Source organism: Eretmochelys imbricata, chromosome 3, assembly GCF_965152235.1.
Source record: "Eretmochelys imbricata isolate rEreImb1 chromosome 3, rEreImb1.hap1, whole genome shotgun sequence".
NCBI classification, from domain to species: domain Eukaryota; kingdom Metazoa; phylum Chordata; order Testudines; family Cheloniidae; genus Eretmochelys; species Eretmochelys imbricata.
The window spans coordinates 16,496,163-16,522,658 of NC_135574.1; the positions used below are offsets into that span (position 1 = coordinate 16,496,163).

The 26,496-nt window shown below is 40.7% G+C and overlaps 1 protein-coding gene across 1 annotated transcript in view; it reads left to right on the top strand.

Moving 5' to 3' along the window:
- Nucleotides 1–26,496, top strand: part of CD2AP (CD2 associated protein) — a 157,182-nt gene that overhangs the window by 18,654 nt on the left and 112,032 nt on the right. Inside the window, exon 2 of the mRNA XM_077811530.1 lies at nt 17,266–17,426. Coding sequence (XP_077667656.1) covers nt 17,266–17,426 — 161 coding nt within the window. The remainder of the gene's footprint in view (nt 1–17,265; nt 17,427–26,496) is intronic.

Here is a 26,496-nt window from a genome sequence, read left to right on the forward strand (position 1 = left end):
CTTCAAATAGATCAGTGCTGTTCTGCATAACTTCAAAAAACAGAGATTAGAGACAGTCACATTTGTTTAACCAGCACATTTTAATAAACATATTTTTGAAAAAAACTCACTCATATAGAACTGTTGGTTCTTTACAGTACTTGTTGGTTCTTCTGATCAGTAATTTCACTAACGTTTTGTTGTGTTCTTAATGTCAGTAACGTTAATTCTACAACACAGACAAGGTGTAAGATATGAGCAAGAAGGAAAGAAACCATTGAGAGGACATGGATCTGAGCAAGAAGGAAAGAAACCATGGAGAGTGACATGGTTTGATCTGTTTCTTATCTTTCAGTGGTTTAGCCCATCTGATGGTAATGCTGGTTTTGGCAGGGTCTTTTCTGTAAGGGTATATCTACACTACGAAATTAGGTCGAATTTATAGAAGTCAGTTTTGTAGAAAGCAGTTTTATACAGTTGATTGTGTGTGTCCCCACACAAGTGCTCTAAGTGCATGTAGTCGGCGGAGTGTGTCCACAGTACCGAGGCAATCGTCGACTTCCGGAGCGTTGCACTGTGGGTGGCTATCCCACAGTTCCTGCAGTCTCCGCCACCCATTTGAATTCTGGGTAGAAATCCCAGTGCCTGATGGGGCTAAAACATTGTCGCAGGTGGTTCTGGGTACATATCGTCAGGCCCCCGTTCCCTCCCTCCCTCCGTGAAAGCAAGGGCAGACAATCGTTTTGTGCCTTTTTTCTTGAGTTACCTGTGCAGATGCTATACCACGGCAAGCATGGAGCTCGTTCAGCTAACCGTCACCGTATGTCTCCTGGGTGCTGTCAGACGTGGTACTGCATTGCTAAACAGCAGCAGTTAATTGCCTTTTGGCAGCAGACAGTGCAGTATGACTGGTAGCCGTCATCGACGTAGTCCTGGGTGCTCTTTTAATCGGGCGCCTGGGCAAACATGGGAGTGACTCAGCCAGGTCATTTCCCTTTTAAGTTTAGTCTCTTGACGATTCAGTCCTATCGGCGGTGCACTGTCTTTTAACCTGTAGCCAACAGAAGATGATGGCTAGTCGTCATACTGCACTGTCTTCTGCCTAGCACCCGGGTGTTGACGATGGCTAGTGGTCGTACTGCACAGTCTGCTGCCAGCAAGATGTATAAAGATAGATGAAGTGGCTCAAAACAAGAAATAGACCAGTTTCGTTTTGTATTCATTTTCTCCTCCCTCCCACCTTCCCTCTGTGAAATCAACGGCCTGCTAAACCCAGTTTTGAGTTCTATCCTTGAGGTTTTGAGTTCTATCCTTGAGGGGGCCATTCCATTTCTCTCAAAGCCACCCCCTTTGTTAATTTTAATTCGCTGTAAGCCAACCCTGTAAGCCATGTCGTCAGTCGCCCCTCCCTCTGTCAGGGCAATGGCGGACAATCGTTCCGCGCCTTTTTTCTGTGCAGACGCCATACCACGGCAAGCATGGAGCCCGCTCAGATCACTTTGGCAATTAGGAGCACATTAAACACCATGCGCATTATCCAGCAGTATATGCAGCACCGGAACCTGGCAAAGCGATACCGGGTGAGTAGGCGACGTCAACGCAGTAACATGAGTGATGAGGACACGGACACAGACTTCTCTCAAAGCACGGGCCCTGGCAATGTGGGCATCATGGTGCTAATGGGGCAGCTTCATGTGGTGCAATGCCAATTATGGGCTTGGGAAACAAGCACAGACTGGTGGGACCGCATAGTGTTGCAGGTCTAGGACAATTCCCAGTGGTTGCGAAACATTCGCATGCGTAAGGGCACTTTCATGGAACTTTAACTTGCTTTCCCCTGCCCTGAGGCGCAATAATACCAAGATGAGAGCAGCCCTCACAGTTGAGAAGTGAGTGGCAATAGCCTTGTGGAAGCTTGCAACGCCAGACAGCTACCGGTCAGTCGGGAATCAATTTGGAGTGGGCAAATCTACTGTGGGAGCTGCTGTGATGGAAGTAGCCCACACAATCAAAGATCTGCTGATATCAAGGGTAGTGACCCTGGGAAATGTGCAGGTCATAGTGGATGGCTTTGCTGCAATGGGATTCCCTAACTGTGGTGGGGCCATAGACAGAACCCATATCCCTATCTTGGCACCGGAGCACCAAGCCGCCGAGTACATAAACCGCAAGGGGTACTTTTCAATAGTGCTGCAAGCTCTGGTGGATCACAAGGGACGTTTCACCGACATCAAAGTGGAATGGCCGAGAAAGGTACATGACGCTCGCATCTTCAGGAACTCTGGTCTGTTTCAAAAGCTGCAAGAAGGGACTTTATTCCCAGACCAGAAAATAACTGTTGGGGACGTTGAAATGCCTATATGTATCCTTGGGGACCCAGCCTACCTCTTAATGCCATGGCTTGTGAAGCCGTACACAGGCAGCCTGGACAGTAGTCAGGAGCTGTTTAACTACAGGCTGAGCAAGTGCAGAATGGTGGTAGAATGTGCATTTGGACATTTAAAAGCGCGCTGGCGCAGTTTACTGACTCGGTTAGACCTCAGCGAAACCAATATTCCCACGGTTATTACTGCTTGCTGTGTGCTCCATAATATCTGTGAGAGTAAGGGGGAGATGTTTATGGCAGGGTGGGAGGTTGAGGCAAATCGCCTGGCTGCTGGTTTCGCACAGCCAGACACCAGGGCGGTTAGAAGAGCACAGGAGGGCGCGGTGCGCATCAGAGAAGCTTTGAAAACCAGTCTCATGACTGGACAGGCTATGGTGTGAAAGTTCTGTTTGTTTCTCCATGATGAAACCCCCCGCCCCTTGGTTCACTCTACTTCCCTGTAAGCTAACCACCCTCCCCTCCTCCCTTCGATCACCGCTTGCAGAGGAAATAAAGTCATTGTTGCTTCACATTCATGCATTCTTTATTCATTCATCACACAAATAGGGGGATAACTACCAAGGTAGCCCAGGAGGGGTGGTGGAGGAGAGAAGCACCAGGAGGGGTGGTGGAGGAGGGAAGGACAAGGCCACACAGCACTTTAAAAGTTTAAAACTTTAAAACTTATTGAATGCCAGCCTTCTGTTGCTTGGGCAATCCTCTGGGGTGGGGTGGCCGGAGGCCCCCCCACCTCATTCTTGGGCATCTGAGTGAGGAGGCTGTGGAACTTGGGAAGAGGGCGGTTGGTTACACAGGGGCTGTAGCGGCAGTCTGTGCTCCTGCTGCCTTTCCTGCAGCTCAACCATACGCTGGAGCATATTGGTTTGATCCTCCAGCAGCCTCAGCATTGAATCCTGCCTCCTCTCACCATGCTGCTGCCACATTTGAGCTTCAGCCCTCTCTTCAGCCCGCCACCTCTCCTCCCGGTCATATTGTGCTTTCCTTCACTCTGACATTGTCTGCCTCCACGCATTCATCTGTGCTATGTCAGTGTGGGAGGACACCATGAGCTCAGAGAACATTTAGTCACGAGTGCATTTTTTTCGCCTTCTAATTTTCACTAGCCTCTGGGAAGGAGAAGATCCTGTGATCATTGAAACACATGCGGCTGGTGGAGAAAAAAAAAGAGGCAGTGGCATTTAAAAACACACATTTTCTAGAACAATGGCTACACTCTTTCACGGTAAACCATGCTGTTAACATTACATACGCAGCACATGTGCTTTCGTTCCAAGGTCGCATTTTGCCTCCCCCCACCACGTGGCTAGCTAACACGGGGCTGTTTCATTTCTGTTCAGCCACAGGCAAACAGCCCAGCAAGAACGGGCACCTCTGAATGTCCCCTTAAGAAAAGCACCCTATTTCAACCAGGTGACCATGAATGATATTACTCTCCTGAGGATAACACAGAGAGCTAAAGAATGGATGTTGTTTGAATGCCAGCAAACATACACTGCAATGCTTTGTTCTACAATGATTCCCGAGTACGTGCTACTGGCCTGGTGTGGTATAGTGTCCTACCATGGTGGGTGGAATAAGGCTGCCCTCCCCAGAAACCTTTTTCAAAGGCTTTGGGAGTACATCCAGGAGAACCGCGAATGCCAGGGCAAAGTAATCCTTTCACATGCTTGCTTTTAAACCATGTATAGTATTTTAAAAGGTACACTCACCGGAGGTCCCTTCTCCGCCTGGCGGGTCCGGGAGGCAGCCTTGCGTGGGTCCGGGGGGGACTGCCTCTGGGTCCGGGGGGTACTGCCTCCAGGTCCAGGGTGAGAAACAGTTCCTGGCTGTCGAGAAAACCGGTTTCTCCGCTTGCTTGCTGTGAGCTATCTACAACTTCTTCATCATCATCTTCCTCGTCCCCAAAACCTGCTTCTGTGTTGCCTCCATTTCCATTGAAGGAGTCAAACAACATGGCTGGGGTAGTGGTGGCTGAACCCCTAAATTGGCATGCAGCTCATCATAGAAGCGGCATGTTTGGAGCTCTGACCCAGAGCGGCCGTTTGCTTCTCTGGTTTTCTGGTAGGCTTGCCTCATCTCCTTCAATTTCACGTAGCATTGCTTCGCGTCCCTGTTATGGCCTCTGTCCTTCATGCCCTGGGAGATTTTGACAAATGTTTTGGCATTTTGAAAACTGGAACGGAGTTCTGATAGCACGGATTCCTCTCCCCATACAGCGATCAGATCCCGTACCTCCCGTTCGGTCCATGCTGGAGCTCTTCTGTGATTCTGGGACTCCATCATGGTCAACTCTGCTGATGAGCTCTGCATGGTCACCTCTGCTGATGAACTCTGGCCAGCGTGGCAAGCTGCAGGTGACCATGCGAACAGGAAATTGAAATTCAAAAGTTTGCGGGCCTTTTGCTGTCTACCTGGTCAGTGCATCTGAGTTGAGAGTGCTGTCCAGAGTGGTCACAATAGAGCACTCTGCGATAGCTCCCGGAGGCCAATACTGTCTAATTGCATCCACAGTACCCCAAATTCGACCCAGCAAGGCCGATTTAAGCGCTAATCCACTTGTCAGAGGTAGATTAAGGAAATCGATTTTTAAGAGCCCTTTAAGTTGAGAAAAAGGGCTTCATCGTGTGAACGGGTGCAGGTTTACATCGATTTAACGCTGCTAAATTCGACCTAAACTCCTAGTGTAGACCAGGGCTAAGTCTATGCACAGTTTGCCTTATAACTATTGCTGTACCAATACATTATGGGTCTCCCATAGCATCTCACTCACAGTGTCTAGCACTGATCTTTAGGGTAGAGACTTTGAGTAACTTCCAAATATGAGGCATTACATTGTGTGACAGTGCACTGAGCCTTGGTGGCTGCAGTGGTTTTGATTTCCCATTCACTAAGAGAAGACTTCTATAAAGTTCATAGACTTATGCAGACTTAACTCAGCAGATACTTCCAGGTGGTTTGTGAGATGACTACTATGAAGGGGGAGAAGATGTTTTGTATTGTAAGCTCAAAGTGGCCTAAGCAGTGTCGTCTTGCATTGGTTTTAGCTTAATGGTCTTACATTTCATTTCATTTACATTTCACCTGTGCTTGCTTTCAGGTGAGTTAATGACATTCAGATACCACCAAGGTAGGTGCCTTAGCAATACCTGAGAGAGACTAATCCCTTGTTGGCCTCACGCCAAATGTGCACATGTTAATCATGTTTCAATGCAAGATAAAGTGAGGGATAAATGAACATTTCTTCCTTTTGAAGAGTGCATCCAAACATTTAAATATTTAAAAAAATCCTTAGCTATACAACATCTCTAATTGACTGAAGAATAATTAGAAATTCCGAAGAAAATGCAAGGCTACATGTGCATAAGCTAGCTGCTCTATTGCATTTTGTGCAGAAAACTCCTGCATAACTTCATCACAAGAATCAAATGGGTATCTATAAATGAGGGTGAGGGCAGAATCTCTTATGAAAATATAGGATTTTTGTATGAGAGGTCTGAAAAACATGAGCAGTACTATCCCAGTTTACAGCATTATCAGTGTAGCATTATAGGGAAAGAGAGTAAGGACTGGCGTACATTATAAAGTTAGTTTGGCTTATGTATGTTGTTCAGGGCTGTGAAAAGTTTCATGTCTTGTGCAGTGTAATTAAGCCGACCTAAGCCACAGTGTAGACACTGTTAGGTTGATGGAAGAATTCTTCCATCAAATTAGCTACAGCCTCTTGGAGATGTGGATTTACAACAATGATGGAAGAACATCACTTTAAATAAGACTGTTACAAAAGATGGTGAGTGAGGTGCTCTCAGTAGAGGCCAAGAATAGCACTATAACTGGTCTGCAATTTCCAAGGAGCAAAGAGAACATGCTAAACTTCCCACCAAGGTGATGTCCTTGGACCCCAGTGGGTGTGGCCCACTAATCTTTGGTATTTTCTGTAGTTAGTAGATTTGTTAAACTTTGAGTCCTGAACTTTTTTTTAAATGTAGTTCTTAGTAATTGTATAATTGTATATTGCATAGTCTCATGTCTGAACTCATGACATGAAATCTTATTCTAATACGAAAGGGGGCAGAGTCAAAAGGACTCGTATCAACTTCACAATCTTGGCCACAACTACAAGAAGCGCCTATCTTGTGGCATCCAAGTCTGTATTTATGTGCCTAAATAACTGGCCTGATTTTTGGAAGTTCTGGCATCTAGCATAAAGCTGAAATAATAGAAGCAGGAATGAAACCCAGGTCTCTTGTAGAGCATAATCTACCACTTGATCATTAGGCAGAACGTTTTAGAAACTATGAGATATAGTCCCACCACTATTACCAGAGAATCAATAAGCCTAGGACATTTCTCGGAACAGGCTGATTGACTGTGGCCTTGCGAGCGCTTATTCCTAGTGCTATGATTAACTTTAGCATAAATAGATAACTTCACAATTGAATAGTGCCAATAAATTCAGATGTGTAAGTGTTTGTAGGAGTGGGGCCCATACCATTTTGAGACTACCAGGAAGCACTTTCATATCTGATTTGTTTTGGTTTTGTGCCATTGACTTAATTTTTATAAGCCATCACACAGGTAACAAACTGAAAAGTGAAACAGGGTGAGCGTGGAATGGAAAGTGTGAGGAACAGTCTACCCTGCCTAAAAAACATATGCACTACTGTAGGTATATAAACTTGGTATATACAATAGTTAGTGGTGCCCTCAGTTGAATATGAAGTCTTTTAGAAACACTTCCCCTATTAATGATTGCACAATCAAATAAATATACTTTGGGATCTTTCAAAGGTCAACAGCTTAGGAACGTTCAGAGCATTGCATGATTTTTGTTTCTGGAAATGGAAGGAACACTTTTCCCTCGCTCAAAATGAAATGAATTTATGAAAATTTAAAAACATCAACACCAGATTTTTGTAAACAAGGCAAAAATACTAGTTGTCATTCTGAATTAGGTATGTGCCAAATTTTGGATCTTCTATCAAAGAAGTTGTTTTCAGAGGGTGGAAGAAGCTTTCCAGATGCTTTTTAACAGGAAAGAACTTTTAATTCACATTTGTATAACTCCTGGGTTCCTACTCTGGGGATCATGATCACCCTCTTGGTCACTATGGCTAGATGGGGGGGACCCTGAAACATTTTTTGGTTCTAATATTGGGTCATGATATGGAAAAGGTGAGAACCAATGGGGTGTAACTCAAACAGCCACATAGATTTTATAAGACTTTCTAAAAATATTCACTTCTGATTAAGACTAAGCAAGAGAAATTTCAGCTTCAAAGGTATTTTTGGGGAGTTTATAAGTAACTTAAAATGCGGTGAAAGCTCTTTTTATCTGGCATGTTGAGGGAATGGGGGGCGCTGGTAAGTGAAGAATTCTGGTTAACTAAGAGGGAGGGAGTTTAGGTGTGGGAGAGGGCTCAGGGCAGGAGGTTGGGACATGAGAGCGGTTTTGGGGTGCCAGATCTAGGGGGCTCTCACCTCGGGTGGATCCTCACAAGCATTGACCTGTCCCTGCTGTTACCAGGCAGAGGTGTGGCTAGGCGGCTCTGCGCGCTGCGCCTGCCCCACCCTGAGCATGGGTTCTGCAGTTTCCATTGGCCGGTAACCATAAATGTTGACTTTTTTTATTATTCTCCAAAGTTTTTTGGCATTGTTCCATTTAAGCAATTTTGAGAGTCATCTAGAAGGCTTTCAGACAGACAAATAAAATGTAGAGGAGGTATGAGGCTCTCTACACTACAGTATCTGAGCCGGTGTTTGAGCAGATATGGCCACCTTTTGTTAACGCAACTTGCAATCCTATGGAACCCTTGGTATTCTTGGCTTTCTTTTGATATAAAACCAGTAAGTTTTCCACCTTCATTTGATAGAATTTGTGATATTTTCTCACACATTTGACCCTCCCCATAGTTACCAGTTCCTCTCTCAACTCCAAGTGTGTCTTGCATTGAGCTCTACTTCGGACTCCAACTGAAGAAACTGCACAGTACCGCTTTCAACTTAGCAGAATTTCTCACATGCAGTATCTGATCTCTGTTCTCCTGAGTGTGCACTGGCTGCTGGATAGCTTTGAGTGCAATTCAAGTTTTGGTTGAGATCTACAAAACATTTTCTGGGTTATATTTTGGCTGCTGTTGGAGAGCAGCTGAGGCTCACAATTTAGAAGACTCTCCAGTGAGGAATGCTCAGCTAGAATTCTCTTCCCCCTGCTGGTTTGGTAGTGAGAGTTCGACCTTCAGAGTATGCTGTAAGGCACATCTGTATAGTTAGGGTTTCTCTGAGGGTCTGGTTTAAGGAATGGTTAGCTTTTGGGAGATGGTCCTGTAGTTCTTATTGCTAACTTTTTTGTTTTTAGTGTGTTTACAAGTGTATATGCTCCAACAGAACACACAAGGTGCATTTGACAAAATTGAGAGCAAGTCATAGGATGGAAAGAACCATCTATCTCTTGTTTTATCTCTGGAAGGCTGCTCAGAAACATTTCACAAACTTCTGTGATGCCTTTAATTTCTCTCCCAATCTGCTTGCTCGTCGTCCTGAAGCCAACTTGAAAATTTGCTATTTGAGTTAGCTACTGCAATAAAAATTTTCAGGGAGTTCTTTGCTTCATGTTGTTTAGCCAGTTTTAAATCATGGGGAAAGGCATATGTTTTGGTTTTGTTTTAATGTAGGCAGTTTGATGTATATGATATATTATGACAGGTTTCAGAGTAACAGCCGTGTTAGTCTGTATTCGCAAAAAGAAATGGAGTACTTGTGGCACCTTAGAGACTAACCAATTTATTAGAGCATGAGCTTTCGTGAGCTACAGCTCACTTCATCAGATGCATACTGATGAAGTGAGCTGTAGCTCACGAAAGCTCATGCTCTAATAAATTGGTTAGTCTCTAAGGTGCCACAAGTACTCCATTTCTTTTTATGATATATTATTGTTCAGTCTCCTCCGTTTACTTGCTCATCTCCAAATTCCCCAGCACCTTTACTTAGACATGTTGTCTTCCTAAAATTTCATTGTAACTCAAGTCATTTATTGGGTAGGTCATTGATACATTCCTGGTGACCTAAAAAGTGCCAGGCAAAATCCAGGGTGGATTTCAGATGGACCAGCTTTATAGCAACTGAATTCAAGATTCCTTGGTTTGAATTGTCTAGCTAGTAATCCCCTATACTTGTTTTTATTTTCCCTTTTTAGGCAGGCTGTCACTGAAAGAGGAAATGCTGGCACAAACAGAAAATGCCTGCGGTAGGGTGGGTGTTGGTCTATCAGGCAGAGCAGAGGAAGAATGGCAGACATCCAAAAAAGCAGAACTTCGTTCTTGTCTTATCACTAAGTCAGCGAATAGAGTTGGCCAGGGATCATGTCATCTTAGAACTGACTCTTAGGATCCTTGTGGCTGAGCAATGGAAAGTTGTTCTTGAGAAAAATGTCCAGTGTTTAACATTAAATTGCCACAAACTTGGCCAGCTACTGTACAACTGCATGTCACATGTGAATGTAAAATAAGATGCTTGAGAAATTTCAGTGAATGCTTTAATGGAATCACTTACGTCCCGTATCAGAACCACAATGTGTCCAAACACTGAAAGAGAACATGTTGGTGCTAGTGAGTTAGAAAACATACTCCAGCTCCCTTATAAAAATGTATAAAACGTTTAAAATTAGACTACATAAAATAATGAAAAAAGGGCATTGTTCTTAAAATAACTGTAGCCGAGTTACATAATTTACATACCTCATGTAATATAAAATGTTACGCTTTAGAGAACCCCACAATAACAATTACCTTAGATTCTAACACCCCCACCCCCACTTTTTGGAGGTAACATCAATGTAAGCATATTGCATATCAAAGTATTTAATCAAAAGGGGAAGTTGGCAGTAGTCAGGCTTCTACTTCATAACCTTGCATAGTAAAAGACATAAAATAGTAGCCATTGTCATGGGTAAGAGTTGAGGTTGAAAAGTAAAGTAGTAGTTAGTTTGTGCCTTTATTTTAAAATGTTTTGGATCAGGGTGGTTTTCAGGAAGGTAGTAAATAGAATCTACGGAGTTATTCATGTAATAGTTATCAAAGACAAAGTAGAACTCCCTGTGTGTGTGTGTGTGTGTGTATATATATAGGGTGCTACTTTGTCTTTGATAACTATTACAACAAGCCATAACGTACATTCAGTGACCTAATGAGGTGAATGATTGACTGTGCTACAGGTGAATGTGCTGTTCCTTCTGTCTCAATATACTGTTTGCTTTGATTTAAAGGGACATTAGTTTGAAAATCTGTTTTGTTTTAAAATTTTCTATTTGACATACAAGAAAGGAATGGGCTTGGAAGACCCACCTAGGCTACGTCTACCTTAGAGAATTTACAGGGGCACAGCTGTACTGATGCAGCTGCGGTGCTGTAAGATCCCTTGTGTAACCACTCTAATTATGTTGACGGGAGAGCTCTATCCCATTGCCATAAACCGCTGCCAATGAGTAACGGTAGCTACGCTGGCGGGAGAAGCTCTCCTGCCAACATAGCACTGTGCAGGCTATCACTTATGTTGGCAAAACTTATGTTTCTCAGGGGTGTGAACCCCCCCCTCCCCCGAGCGACATAAGTTTTGCCGACATGAGTGGTAGTGTAGATGTGGCCCTAGTGTTGACTGGAGCCACCTATCAGGCACTGTGCACTTGTGTTAAGGTTAGGGGGAGTAGAAAGGCAATCATAAACTCTGCCTCTTGTTCCTCAGCCTTGTTGTAGATACTTATTCCCTCTCTCCAGAAGAGCTTAGTCGCCACGTGCATAATAAATCTGATTGATTTGCATTTACACCAATGTAAAATTGGAATTAGGCTTAACCTGACCCTTCAACAAGGGTAAGGACTATCTTGTGGTATATGTGGTTAGGATGTGGACTTCCCTGTCAGCTGCAGAATGATAACGTCTATTTTGTAGCCCATGTAACAATTGTTGGATGGTAACCACTTTAGATAACTGCCAGGTTTGAACAGCTGATCAAGGGTATTGCTCCCTTAAGTTGTCTAGTGATGAGTGCTGATCATTCCTTTTTTGTCTTATTGGGATGGCAGCAAAATGCCATCCAGTAGGAGACCCTTCTCTCAACTGTCTGATATCCATAGCCGAAATTGTAATTATTCATTTGTGCTATTCTCATTATGTGTTCTGTCAAAAACATTCCCATTGGAGTTTAGCTATTTTTTTGTTTCTTTGCATTATCTTTTTATCTTAAGGAACAATCCTAGTAGCTATACTTTTCTTCACAGTAGGCAAGTGATATAGGCTATATTTTAAAAGCCAAAGGTGGGATAAATTATTATTAAATAATACAATCTCCGAAATGTTAAGGAGTTTATATTGACAGCTCAGTTATTCAGTAAATAGAGTATCTTACTGACAACATTTAATGCCAGAATATCCCTCCAAGAAGAATTACTTATCAGTCTGACAAGCCCTGCTACATAGGCATTTGTAAGGTTTTCTCTTTTCATTTTGGTTACAAACACTGCTTGGTAACATGCAGCTCAGAGTAGTTGAAATGTTCTTAATGTTACATGTAATCAGTTAATCTGGATTGTGCTACAGGTCAGCAACAGTGAATAGGGTAGTAAAATATATCAAACCAATATGGTCCTCCACTGGTTGCCAAATTTAAATACCTCTTTGCTGCTTAATTTCTCAATAGCCTTGAACCACATTCCTTATTTAAAAGAACATTTCTGACACCCACCCATTCAGCAAACTGATCTAGACTATATGTGCGCTTGGAACATAAGTGTTGATCATAATATGGCAAACCTATTTCTAAAGCATCTGGTTCACAGAATAATGGAACAGAGAAGGGCCCAGCAGGCCACATTATCGCAGAATGGGGGTTGTGGGTGTCAGAACAGGAGCTCTGGGTGTCAGGACCAGCCCCTGAATGCTGAAGCAGCAGGGCAGTGGTGAGATCTAGCTAGCTCCTTAATCAGCTGAATAGTTTCAGAGAGGGCCTAGTTTCTGAAAACCTTCAGGTAAGGTTCACTCATATTCAAGAGCTAAAACATCTTATTTTTGATGGGCGACACTTATTTTCACTTTCCTATAATAACTAAATGTTTCAGCAGAATTTATTAAATAGCTTAGTAGGAGCTTTGTGAAAGTACTAAAATAAATAATATAAAATCATCACTGCAGGGATACTCAAAAGTCCTTTAAAGCAGTCATGCAAAGGGCTTTTTTAAAATCTGGGTTTGTGCTCTTTTTGTTGGCTGCTATATGAAAGGCTAGAAGGGTTAAAAATCAATATTAAAACAATGCTCAGAAATATCAGGAACATCAAGTCATGTCGTCTTGAACTTTTTTTTGGAGGTGGTGTCAGATGTATGTTGGTTGTGAGCATTTTAATTGACAAGATAGGACTGTTGAAAATTCAGCACAGATCTTCTTCTGACCTACAGCTTGATCATCCTGAGAAGCTGTCCAGGAGCCAGATCAGGTTTTCTGCACGAGTTTGGCCCTTGCAGGAGTCAGAGCAGGCTGGAGGCTACTCTAACTTATTCCAGTGAAGGATTGGCATGGTGTAGCAGAGCTCCTCTGTGGCATGCCCACTACATCAGGAGTGGTGGGGTAGCTGGTTGAGGAGCTATCTGTCAGCTTTATGACAGAGGGGAGTTCACCTCTGTTAGCACTTTACAGCCATAATCCATCTCCTTTGCACTAGCCCCTTTGATGAATTGGCTGCTAAAGACTTGATGTTTTAAAGGGATTAATAATGATGATAAATGGAGGACTTTTCGTCAGGCCATCAGGTAGAATTTAGCTAGCCCAGTTTTGGCTGAAAATCTTATTGGTTTGGCTTTGGCAAAATACGTTGCTCTGTCCATTTTAGAGGGTTTGTGTTTACTTTGCCCAACTAACCAGTATATCTGTTTTCCTTGTGTGAAGTCTTGGCAGAAGGGTCAAAGAGTACATTGCCATGGAATTTTTTTCTTAAACTTTCTCAGCAGTGCTGACAAAGGTGGGAGAGTCTCTCATTCTACTGGTTTCAGAGTAGTAGCCATGTTAGTCTGTATTTGCAAAAGGAAAAGGAGTACTTGTGGCACCTTAGAGACTAACCAATTTATTTGAGCATAAGCTTTCGTTAGCTACAGCTCACTTCATCAAATGCATCCAATGAACTGAGCTGTAGCTCACGAAAGCTTATGCTCAAATAAATTGGTTAGTCTCTAAGGTGCCACAAGTACTCCTTCTCATTCTACTGAATGCTATGGCTAAAATTTTCAAACTTGAATGTTTAAATCTAGGCACCTAAATAAAAGTGGACTGATTTTTTTTTTGTTTCAAAAATGGTGAGTACCTCCTGCTCACACCCAATACCTCAGTTCTGTTTATGTACACATAATTAGGTATTTAGATGCACAGTTTTGAGCTGTAAATCCAAAAACTTTGGTATTTATTTGTGGCCTTTTGTCTGCGCAGACTGAGGTGGGTGAGTGGGAAGTCTAGACACTTTCCCTCAAGGTCAAAGTTGTCTCACAGCTTGTTTTTGGTTTTGGCAAACTCACCTAAATGGTGTAAAAGAAATGACGCATTTCTGGCACAAATCCATAGGAAACTTCTCCGAAGGATAGCAGTGTGGCTTTCAAAATTGTTAGATATTGGTTGTGTATTGAAATGATTACCTGCTTCGAATTCTTAAACGATGGCTTTGTCTACACTACACAGCTTTTAGCGACACAGCTGTGTTGTCACAGCCCTGCCGGTAAAAGTTACGCAGTGTAGCTGCTGTTTGTTGGGTCTCCTGCTGACAAAAAACTTCCACCTACAACGAGCGGCGTTTGCGTTGACAAAGCGCTGTTCACACTGGCACCTGTCAAGGCAAAACTTGTGTCTTTCGGGTGGGGCAGGGTGGAAACACCTGTGAAAGACAAAAGTTTTGTCGTTCAGTTGCCAGTGTAGACAAAGCCTAAGGAAAGTCTGAGGGGTCGGGAATTTGGATAACGGAACCAAAGTGATATGGGGATCTTGTTGTATGCTTGCTAGCTTTCCATGTTTGTTCAACTGGGAGATTCATCCTTATTGTAGTATGTGATGGTGTGATTGCTACCAAAAAGATTTTTAAAAAATGTATGGGGACAGGGAGGGCCAAAGCTTGAGTCAGGGGCATGTTACTATGATGATAATCATAGTTCATTTTGGTGAAATGAACCGATTTTGTTTTTTTTAACGAGAATTCAAGGTATTAAAAAGTGCTTAAATTTTTATGTTTAAAGAGTCCACCTGCATCTGGTTCTTGAATTGTTAGATGTAGTTGTGAAGGAAGATCATTCTGTGCTCTGTGGTGTATTCCTGACACCAGTGTGTAATTCTGTTTTTAACTAGGTTTTCTGTGATTTAACCTACAGGCAGGAAAGGGTAAACTCTACAATCACTAATGGGTGTAGAAGCACTTCTGCTAGCAGTATTTTTAGGTAGGAATTATGAACTCATCGTAGAAGAAATTCCAGGTACTGGTATCTAGGTGGCGCACACATACATTTTCCTATCATTGTTAATCAGTTAAAGATACACTGATGGAAGAAGATCCCAGTGTGAAGCCACAGATTAGGCGTGGAGAGGATGAAATGGAAAGTTTATGGTTCTTTACAGTTCCACCATCTCAATTTATTAATCTGTCTCTCTCTCCCTCACCCCCACTCCCTTTCTGCATGTGTATCTTGAACTGTGGAGGACACTGAGGCTGGAGTGGGTGATGTTACACCCCATATTCTTCATAGAAATATGGTTATGATACAAATATGGCATAACTAAGATATACTTTATGCAAGGTGACTCATGTAAGATATTGTTGGAAAGGTTATGATTTATTGAATGTGATTATCCAGTTTGTATGCATGTATCATTTCTGTATCTGAAGTTAGGAATATTGACTATGTAACAATTACACCTGTGTGTACACTTGGGAAAACGCCCATCAGACAGTAAGCAATCATCCTGAATGAAGCATTTAAGGAGGACAGCAGAACTCTGAAGATACTAATCTCATACTTTTCTGAGGAGTTTCCTGGGATGCTACTCTGATACCACAAGGTCAGGTGATGATGTCACCTGATGCAAAATACTGCCTTGGACCCTGCCAGTACTTTTCCTCTGTAGAGGGATGGGGATCTATCAAAGGCTTCCTGCCTTAGGTAAATCCCTTTTAAGGCTGGGGAGGGGGTTAATCTGGACTCTCCTCCATTGCCTATCCAAGAAGAAAGACTGCTGAAAGTACCTGAGGGGAAAGGCAGGAGTGAGTCCAGACTGAGACAGGGGTCCAGACTGTAAGAAGAGATAACTGGAACTGTAAGCTACAGAAATTCTGCATCCTGCCTAATTCAAGATCTTGGGTGAGAAATTACATTTTTCAGAGTAACAGCCGTGTTAGTCTGTATTCGCAAAAAGAAAAGGAGTACTTGTGGCACCTTAGAGACTAACCAATTTATTTGAGCATGAGCTTTCGTGAGCTACAGCTCACTTCATCAGATGCATACCGTGGAAACTGCAGCAGACTTTATATATACACAGAGAATAAATAATAATGTGTATATATAAAGTCTGCTGCAGTTTCCACGGTATGCATCTGATGAAGTGAGCTGTAGCTCACGAAAGCTCATGCTCAAATAAATTGGTTAGTCTCTAAGGTGCCACAAGTACTCCTTTTCTTTTTGAAATTACATTTTGTAACCTGTTTCTTTAGTGAATCAAGCTTAGTTTGCGTGTTTTGTTTTATTTGCTTAGTAATCTGCTTTGTTCTCTTTGCTATCCCCTATATTCACTTAAAATCTGTCTTTTGTAATTAATAAACATTTCTTTTTTATAACATAACCCTGTTTGTGCAATCCATATCTTTGGGGTGGGGGAGGAAGGGGAGAGGTAAGAAGCTGTGCATATCTCTCTTCACATTGAGGGACAGGGTGAATTTTTATGAGCTTGCGCTGTGCAGATTTTTCTATACAGCGCAAGACAATATACCTTTTGGGTCTGCGTTCCAAGGGAGGTGGGCACCCAAGTACTGGAGCAAATCCCTTAAGCTGAATCTTCCCAGAGCTGATCTCAGTGTCCGTGTCTTTCTGCAGCTGGGTGTGGCCCTGCCTTTGTGTGTGCTAGAGGAGGTTTAAGAGACTGGCTCAGCAAGACAGGGTAAAGGGGGCCCAGGCAGGCTCAGTGGTATCCCAGTACATCAGGTGTCCCCTTACAGTTGGACAACCTGTCACAGTGGTATAAACACTCTGCTTGGCAATGGAAAGGCTGTCTTAATGGACATGAGTGAATGAGGTGGTGATTTGTGTAGTTTAACGGAATCATCAGATATAAAACAGAATTTCTAGGCAAAAAATAATAGCCTGTTTATTACCAAACAAGATACAAGTTGGCTCTATGCAATTCTCATTGTTTTTGTGCAACAGATGTATGCAGATATATTGCCAGGGTTCCCATGACTAAACTTTGCTGTGTCCAAGTTAAATCTGTTTTCTCCATGCACATTATGCAAACTTTAAACTTAATAGTGTGTGTTTTGTTTTTGGTGCAAATCTGTGATTAACATTTCTTGAACCAAACTTTCAAAGAAGTGTCAATTTTGCAAATAGAACTGTACATGCACTGTTATTTTCAGACACATAATAAAATCTATGTGCATAGGAGGCAATTGAACATTCATATGAGTGTGTACAAAATCAGATGTACAACGTTTGAAGTGAGGTTCTGAAAAACTGGCTCCTTGTTTACTTAAAAAAAAATAGGTCAAAAGAACTCTTTATTGTGAGGTCCCTCTTATGTATAAAACACTTAATGCAGTACATACAATTAGACATTTAATATTTCCACATGTCTGAGTTAAGCATTGACTCTTTCTTTTCTTCCTTCTCTCAGTTGACTATATCGTGGAGTATGACTATGATGCCATACATGATGATGAGTTAACAATTCGAGTTGGAGAAATCATCAGAAATGTGAAAAAACTAGAAGAGGAAGGATGGTTAGAAGGGGAGCTAAATGGAAAAAGGGGCATGTTCCCTGACAATTTTGTTAAGGTAAGTGACTTGTGTTAATTTCAGTCTATTGCTACCATCACATTGCTGCTCATTTATTATTTAAATAATATATTAATTGAAATTGCATAGCATTTACATTGGTATCAAGATAAATTTTTGTGGACATTTTACGTGGATTTTTTTACTGATCTAATTCTTCAGTGTTTTTTAAAAATGCTTTTCATGTTTCAGAATAAAGTTAAAAGTAATAATGGTGCTGTCTATTCACTTTCACTTCAGCAATTTTACATCTGTATATTTCTTTTTCCAATTGTGCCCATTTTCTGTTGTTTGTACTTGGAGCATTGCTGTGACAATGTAATTAAATAAAACATAAATATATTACTGTGAAATTTTTTAAAAAGAAGCTTTACTTTTATTTTTAGCCTTGAGGGGAAAAGAGGAATGCCTAATTTTAGCCTGAGTCACAAATGGTTTTTGCTTGCTTCTTACAAAGTACTTTGTACCTCCAGTGTCAAACACTCAACTGTTCCAATATGGTACATTACATCACTTATATTCCATGTAGTGGTCTTGATCTTTAATGTATGTTGGTTCCTAATGCACTTTTGAAATTTGAAGATTGCCTAATCTGCTAGCTGTTTACTTGCCTGGTTCAGATCAGAGCATTCCTTGCTGAGAAGTGACACTTCATGTTGTGCTTTCTGATTTTTGACTGTCTCTGTAGGATTCTTTGGTTTAATCTTTCCAGTTTTAGAAATTATGATAAGAGAGTTTAGACAAGATTCTTTTCTTACTGTCTTGTGAAGTATAATTTATATTTAGTTTCTTTAAAAAACAGAACTCGGTGCAGACTTGTAATATGCCGATCACTATGTTTTGGTGTCTTAAAATTTAACAGGAAACTAGTCTAGTGTTTAAGTTCATTAAATATCTTAAACTTTGGTAAATTTTTCTATTTTGATTTGTTGTTGAAATAGCAAAATGATTGGCAATTCCACACTTTATGCTGAGAGGAATTTTCAAAATATTCCTCTTGAGATAATCTAGTTATTTAGTAGTGGTCTTTTATTTTTTTTCCTCCTGTTTTTTTTTTTATTGAGAGATAAAGGAAAATGCAAAAAACTACAACAAACACAATGAGCTGCTATAATTCCAGTTTGCAATATCACTTTGGCCCAACATATTTTCTGTAAGTACAGATGGATACCTTACAGAGATTTGTTTTTATTATATAATACAATTCTTTGAATTTACAGCACTTAGTAAACATTAGTGAGTTTTTTTATTCCTTCCTATAGAGGTGGTGTGAAACTATTACAATCGTTATATATATGAGGTATCTGAGTGACTTCTCTAATGACATACAGGAAGACAGTGGCAGAGATAGGAATAGAAACCAGGTGTCTGACTGGTCTTGTGGCTAAACCACAATACCATCTTTCTTACTAACTGCAAAGCAGAGGTGACTAGGGTTGGTTTGGGTCTATGGTTACATCAACAGATTCATTTTTTTTACTACTTTGTGTGTGTGTATGTGTGGTTTGGCTTTAAATAGGTGTTTTCATTTGGTTTGTGGATGGAGTTTTTGTTCCGAATATGTTCACTGTACCTCTGTGATGAAACATTTGATATGGCTGCTTTAGGACACTGAATAATCTCTCAGCTGGATTTTGTTGGACTAGAAACAGATTTTTGAAATCAAATTAGTATTTGTCTGCTTAGTTCTATATATTTATGTATATAACTTCATGCTGGTGCCTGTGTAGATAGAATTAGTGTTCTGAATTAGGAATGGGCTTCAGTGATACGGTTTCACTGTTTGGAGACCTTGGGTATTTGACAAAGTGGGAGGGAAGTTGATGGAGGAATTCCTTCCAACCCAGTTTACTGTTTTTAGGTGGTGTATGGAGATATTTTGCCTGAGTGTTATAGATAGATAAATGCTCAGTTTCTCGGGCAATCAGTAAGGCTGCTTTCATGAATTCTTCCATTTATTCACAGAGTGTATTGGCACAGGCTACACAAACTTCACTATTCTGTGTCTCCCCTGGAGGGGACTATTTCTCCATAATGATTAGAAGGGGAATTTTAGTCTTCGTGGCCCATACACCCCTTCGTCTCCTTGTGGAGGTTACCAACAAAGGTACTGCCTCACAAAGTGGGATGGCCCTTTAAGGGAGCTGGCCTTAGTCCAAATTGTGACTAATTTGCTACATCCCATGTGATGGATAATGGGTTTGAGGCTAAAGAAGAGGTGATAGACTATAGGTCATCTGGTCATCAGATAAGAAAGCCAGCCAACAGTTCAGTTTGTTAGTGAGACCTGCAGGGAGCAGGAAGGCACCTGCAAGAGACCCAGACTCAAACCTATGGTCAGAGAAAAGGACTGTCCGTATACCAAGTAGGTAGAAGACCTAAAGGTGCCTGTTGTGTGGGCAGGGGTGGCGACCTTATGAGGAAGAGACTTAGGCCAGGTCTACACTACAGGGTTAAGTCAACCTAAGTTATACAACTCCAGCTAGGTGAATAATGTAGTTGGAGTTGACGTAGCTTAGGTCGACTTATTGCGGTATCTACACCACGCTGGGTCAACGGGAGAAACTCTCCTCTGGACTTACCTTATGCCTCTCGTTCTGGTGAAGTACCGGAGTTGACTGGCGAGCAATCTGTGATCGATTTAGCGGGTCTTCACTAGATCTACTAAATCGACCCCTGGTGGATCAATCACTGCAGAGTCGATTCATGGTAAATGTAGACATGCCCTTTGTAGGGGCTAGGTAAGAGGACCTGGCTTAGCTGTGTAGATTTGTATTGGATTGTTTAGATTTTGAACAATAAACCTATCCTTGAAGAAAGAGTAAATTCTGCTGTTTTGGGAGCTTTATTTGATGCTTTATATGGACCACTTATGATTTTTTCAGTGCATATACGTTGGATGGAGCCAGTCATATAACTCACTGTACAGGTATTGTATAGTAACTCTGCCATTACTGACCTAGGATGGATTAGGATTTGAAGACAAGAGCTGTATATAACCCCCTCACCCAATCGCTTGCCCTTGTTGTATAAGATGTTCTAATATACAGTAACGAGAGGCTGTCGAGCTTTGTAAAGAAGCTCTGATAAAACCAGACAGCTTTTCAGTACATTTTCAAATGCTTACTGCTTTTAGACAAATTATACATAATTTACCAAAAACCCTCATCTGCATCAAAACATCTGGAAAAAGATGGGGGGAAAAATTGGTCCAGACTTGCTGGCTGTTACCAATTTTGTCAGTGTACTTGTCTGTCCCTTATTAATCATGTCAAATAGGGAAATAATCCTCTTGCCTGGAAGCCAAGGACAATTCACAGCTGCTGCCAGGCTTCTTGCCTGCCTGAAGGACAATCAAAATGTCAATCAGAGGATTATGGTGTATAGCTCCTTGATGTGTTGGATGCCCCAGATCCTGGTTGTATCAGCATCACAGCTGAAACAGATCATGTGTTTTCCTTCTGTGGTCTGTTATGAGATAGGAGGGGCACAAATGTGTCGCTAAATCTACCATAGCCCAAATTCTTTCTAACTAATTACAGCTTTTCGTCAAAGCTTAAACAAGTGGCCTGAAAAAGTGATATTGGGACTTGTTCAGTATCTATGAAAATCATTTAACTGATTTCGGTGCCCAACTTTGTGCACCTGTGTTTGGAAAATATTGCTTGGTGCAAATAAACGTAATTACTATTTTTGGTCTTTGTCAAAGAGCGGTATTTTTATAGTTTTTAAGTGGGTTTAATCTTATTTAGGGTCATTTAGAACCCCAAAGGAATTCTGGTAAACTAATCTGGTTAGTCTAGTGGGGAGTAGCATTTGGATTGTTAATATTTTTGTGGGGTATTTAAACTCATTAATCTCACAGAATACTAGGTTTGTGTGAGATCTAGACTAATAGATGGCTCTCTGCTATTAAAGCTGTAGTAAAGAGAGCACAGGTTAGCTGACACATCCTATTTGCAGAGTTATAAGATCAGTGACAGTATTGCACAAACAAGGAAGTGAAAAATTATGTTAATTTCAAATGTCAATGCATACAGAGAAAAAAAATGTTGAAAGTGTATTTCATGGATGGTACAGTGATGATGACACGGAGAGTGCCCTTGCATATGCTGTCGGCAATTATGAAAGGATCTCTGTTGCTCCTAGCACAGTCACAGTTTTCCTCTTGCACCTGCACAATACTTATATATGCAGGTAAACATCCTGAAGAAGGGCAGAAGTCCAGGTGAGCTCAGTGATGCCTGGCCACTAGAGTGCCAGCTGGTAATAGTCACTCCCTGCAGGTTTGACTCCTGTTTTGGCCACACTTCCCTGACACTGCGTGCTTGTGTTGCTGGGTTGTTTCCATGTAATAACATTATTTTGTGTATGAGGAAGAGAGCACAGGATCATCAGCTGACCCTGTTGGGGGAAGCTGGGCTGCCTACGGAGCCTGCATAGTGTAATAAGATAGTAAATCTGTGTGCCAGTGTTGCATGCAGTACCACCATAAAAAACAGATACAGGCAAAAATGTTTGTCTGACGAAAAAGGGCAATTTGATCCAGGAAACACATTTTGGAGCTTGTGAGGTATTGCAAATGCTGGGTGTTAAAAAGAGAACTGAAATAATGTGGGAATCTTAGTGATCTTAGAACTAAAGAAGAGTATGGGTGGCTGAATAATGTGTTGCTATCCAGTACACAAGTTTACTTAAACACGATAGGTAGGAGTTACTAAACGTTTTAGCTGTAGATTTTAAAAGAAATCTTTTGTTTCTCATTCATTATGGAGTAGTGATGTATTCCACAAAGTGCAGTGAAAGTGATCTTCAGGTACACTTCACCTCCTTTTGTCTTTAATCACATGTAATAAGGTGCAGCTCCATAATTCTTTAAATATCCTACAAAGGGTTTATATACGGCTTGTTGACACAGGCTGCACTTTTGTTTGTGTATGATATTGCGTAATTCCTTTAGAGGCACATGGCTTTCCAACTTCAAAAAATGTTAGGAACCTCTTATTTGGACATTCTTAAGCAGTATATTGTTACTTGGTTTTGTTTTTCCTGACCATTGGGTCTACTGTTTACTCCAGACATGCCTTTTTTTCATGATAGTTATTTAAAATTGAGAACTCTCTAAATTCCTTTGAGACACTCAACTTGAACTCTGATAGGTTTTGTATGTTCTGTTTTTAAATCAAATAATAAATGTACCCCTGTCCATTTTTTTGGTTTTAGAATCATATTTTCCTATTTAAAAACACCTAGTTGTGTTGTGGAAGACCTACCTACGCACCCATGGAAACGTATTGTACAGGGACAGAAGTGACACCATGCATTTAACAATATGGTACATGCAGAAAATGGGGGGGGGGGAGGATTTGGGGGGATCTTTATTCTCCAGTTTCTTTCAGGTGTTACTTATAACAATAGTAGGTTAAAAATTTGACAAATTATTTATATATAATATTTTATTTTATTTGGGGTTCCTTCCAGAATCTGGAAATTCCTGAGATTTGATTAGTTTATTGTGCACTTGTCTGGTCAAGCAGCAAGAATATTATTTTTCAAAAAATCTTTTGACTATAGAAAGAGTTGCCCAATACTTAAAATATAGCAAAGCAAAAGAGCCTCAGATTTTACTTATATTAATCTCTGAATTAAATGATTGCTAATTTTCATATGTTAGTAGTAGAACTAGTTTGATCATTTGCTCAAGGCAGTCGTCTGAGGGAGGAGCAACAGATGGATTTATTAGCAGTTTCTGTGAGTTAAGGTAGACAAGTTTATTGAACAGATGGAGGCGATACTTTGGCTATATAAACATACTACCTTTTTGAGTGTATCTCTGGTATGTGCCATTTCGCTCTAGTAGCTCACTCTGGAGGACAAATCTGCAGCAGAACTATGTTGGAGAAGAGAAATTTTTTTTTCCTGCACAGGTGCATGCAGCTGCCTTTACAAACTTAGAACTGAGCCAGGAACCTTTTCAGGTTAATACATGAACTTTGCTCGGTACAGCATTTTTCTTCCTGCCTCAAAACAAAAAAACAAACATTGGGTGTGTTCAAGCAAATATGCCTTTGGAAACGGTAAACTCATTTATTTCTTTATCTCAGTGCTCTTGGAATGAAATATTTAAAAACTTTCACATTAGGGAGTGTCAGGAGTGATTAACTATGTAGTTGTGTTTCAGAGTAGCAGCCGTGTTAGTCTGTATCCGCAAAAAGAAAAGGAGTACTTGTGGCACCTTGGAGACTAACCAATTTATTTGAGCATAAGTCTCTAAGGTGCCACAAGTACTCCTTTTCTTTTTATGTAGTTGTGGAGTCATTCCAGCTTAAACATTTGGTTTAATTCACTTAGCAGTCAAAACACTGTTCTCAGTGTAGTCCTAGGAAGTGTTTTTGTGTTAGATATCTGGGGCTCTGGGATGTTTGTTCTAAAAAATATTTGTTAGGTTTCTTTGTATTTTATTTTGCATTGGGTTAATTCACTTTCTTTGCAATATATTTGCACACTTAAGAATTATACTGAACTGCGATATCTGTCTGAAGGATATTTATTGATATTTCTAGAGACATGGTAACATTTCTTCCCTCATTTTGTGATCTGGAAGTTTACTAGCATTTTCCTTTGTTTAAAATAAGTGTCTTGGTGAGACAAAGCTGTATTTTGTGGCATTTTAACTAAACCTTCATTGATGGTATCTTATTAAATATGACGAAGAACATGCTGTTAGTGAGTACAAAGAAGAAGTCTTAGCTGAGAAGTGTTTTCAAATGTAATGTCTCCTCCGTAAATCTCTTCTTTAAAAATAGAAAATTGAATTTACCCAGGGCTTGAAACAGGAAGTCTGGGATCAAGAGGACTTTTTATGAACATGCTGGACCAGAGATACTGTATTCTGTTAATGTTAAATACTAGAGCAAACACTTTTTAAAAAATAAGGTGCCTTCTCGGCCTGGTATAAAAATTTCTTATTTTTATATTCCTATTTGCTACAAAGATTTTTAATATATCCAGTAGCAAAAAGAATCCCCAGAGGAATTCCCTAATTATTTTATTAAAAATCTATCTTGGGACACAGAGGAATTTACAGTAAAGGAGCTTTCTTCAGTGACCAGAGGAACACAGGAATCTTATAATTCCAATTGGAATTTTTCATGATGACATCTGTATGACTGCACACATGGAGAGTATGTGTCTAACTGATTTTTTTTCATGGTTTAAGGTGTGAAGGGACATTAGATCGTCTATTCTGACCTCCTGTATGTCATAGGTAGGGCCCTTTGTTTTCGGTTTTTATTTATTTTTTCCCGGGAATTTATCGGTGTTTATTACCACAACAAAACAGGTGAAAATCAGTGCAATTGATTAAACTTAATTATTTTTCTGGGTAAATATTAGGGTTTATTTTGGTGGAAGGAAAGAGGGGGAAAAGTATTCAGTAGATCAGTGTTTTGAATTCCGTTCATCAGTGTGGTTTGCTGCAGAACTAAAACAGAACTCAAAACACAATTCCACTTCTGAGTTTAAGAAAACCATACATCTCAAATCCCCAAATAAAACTTTTCATTTGAATAAACAATTTACTGTTGTAGACTTAAAACTTTTAGTTTATAAATATTTACATTTAATAATCGAGCCACACTATTTGCATCATGTAAACTCAACTTCATCCTTTTCTCCTTTTTTTATTTTTTTAAAACTTTCGAATACTTCCTTGTGTTCTGAAATATATTCTGAGACAAATATTTGTTTTCTTCCCATTTTAATGTGTCACATATTTGAACAAATTGAAATGTGTATGTGGTGGGTGTGAGATTCATCAGTACGTTCAGATTCGCACGCACTTCAGAGCTTGCATGCGTGCCTGTTTGTTGTGTGTATCTTCTAGACTTATACATAGCCTTAATGCAAGAGGCATCTTTGCATATACACACAGACTAACGTATTATCGTACTACATATATCCTGCAATGTACTGTATTTTCCTAATAAAACAAGTTTTTTTAATATGTTTGATACAAAAGGGGGGTGAAAATCAGAAAAAAACTGAATTAATACTTTTTGTAAAACATGGGAATTTTCCTGTAAAAATTGGTTTGAACTGACAACAAAGGGGCTTAATCATAGACCATTGATTTTCTGCGAGATATATTGAGCCTAAAGACTTTAGTTAGTCCAAAACTGCTTGCTTTTCTTTTTTTCCACCTAGTTCACAACTTACGGCATTTTGCTCTTACCTAGGGAATTTATATGGCCCCCATCATCATAGTATCTGAGTGCCTCATAATCTTTAATTTATTTAGCCTCACAACCCCCCTTTTTTGAAATAGGGATATACTGTTATCCCTGTTTGTACAAATGAAGAACTGGGGCACAGAGAGGTAAAGTGACTTGCTCAGTGTCACATAGGAAGTCTGAGGCTGAGCATTGTTTATTAAGTGACAGAGTTTAAGGTCAAACTTCTAGTTTAAGGTCGTCAGGAAATTCTCATAAGTGGAACAAAGGCAATTAATTGAATTCTAGAAATGATAATTTTGCTACATGGCTATGTGTGTGTTTTGTAGGCTGCTCTTTGCAGATGTACTTAAGATTTGCATCAGACCAGCCTTAACCTATCAAACACGATTGGTGGGCTTGGACTGAGTTCTCTTCTCTTCTTGTCTTAAAGCACTGGAGGCTCGTGCTGGCTCTTTCACTGAGGGGAAAATCGGATGTAAATGCTGGAAAAACTTGTCTGTACCAATCTGTATAGATTGGTGGATAGATGGTGGGCTGTGTTCTGAATTTAGAAGTTTCCATGGGGAAGAGAAAGGAATCTACCGTATATACTCGTTCATTAGCCCATTTGTTTATCAGCTGACCCTGCCCCCCAATATGGATTGGTAAAAATGGCAAAAACTGTGTGACCCTTTCATAAGCCGACCCTATGTTTCAGGGGTTGGCAAACTTTGACTTCCAGCCCATCAGGGTAAGCTGCTGGCGGGCCGGGACGTTTTGTTTACCTGGAGCGTCTGCAGGCATGGAGCCCCTCAGCTCCTTGTGGCCGTGGTTTGCTGTTCCAAGCCAATGGGAAC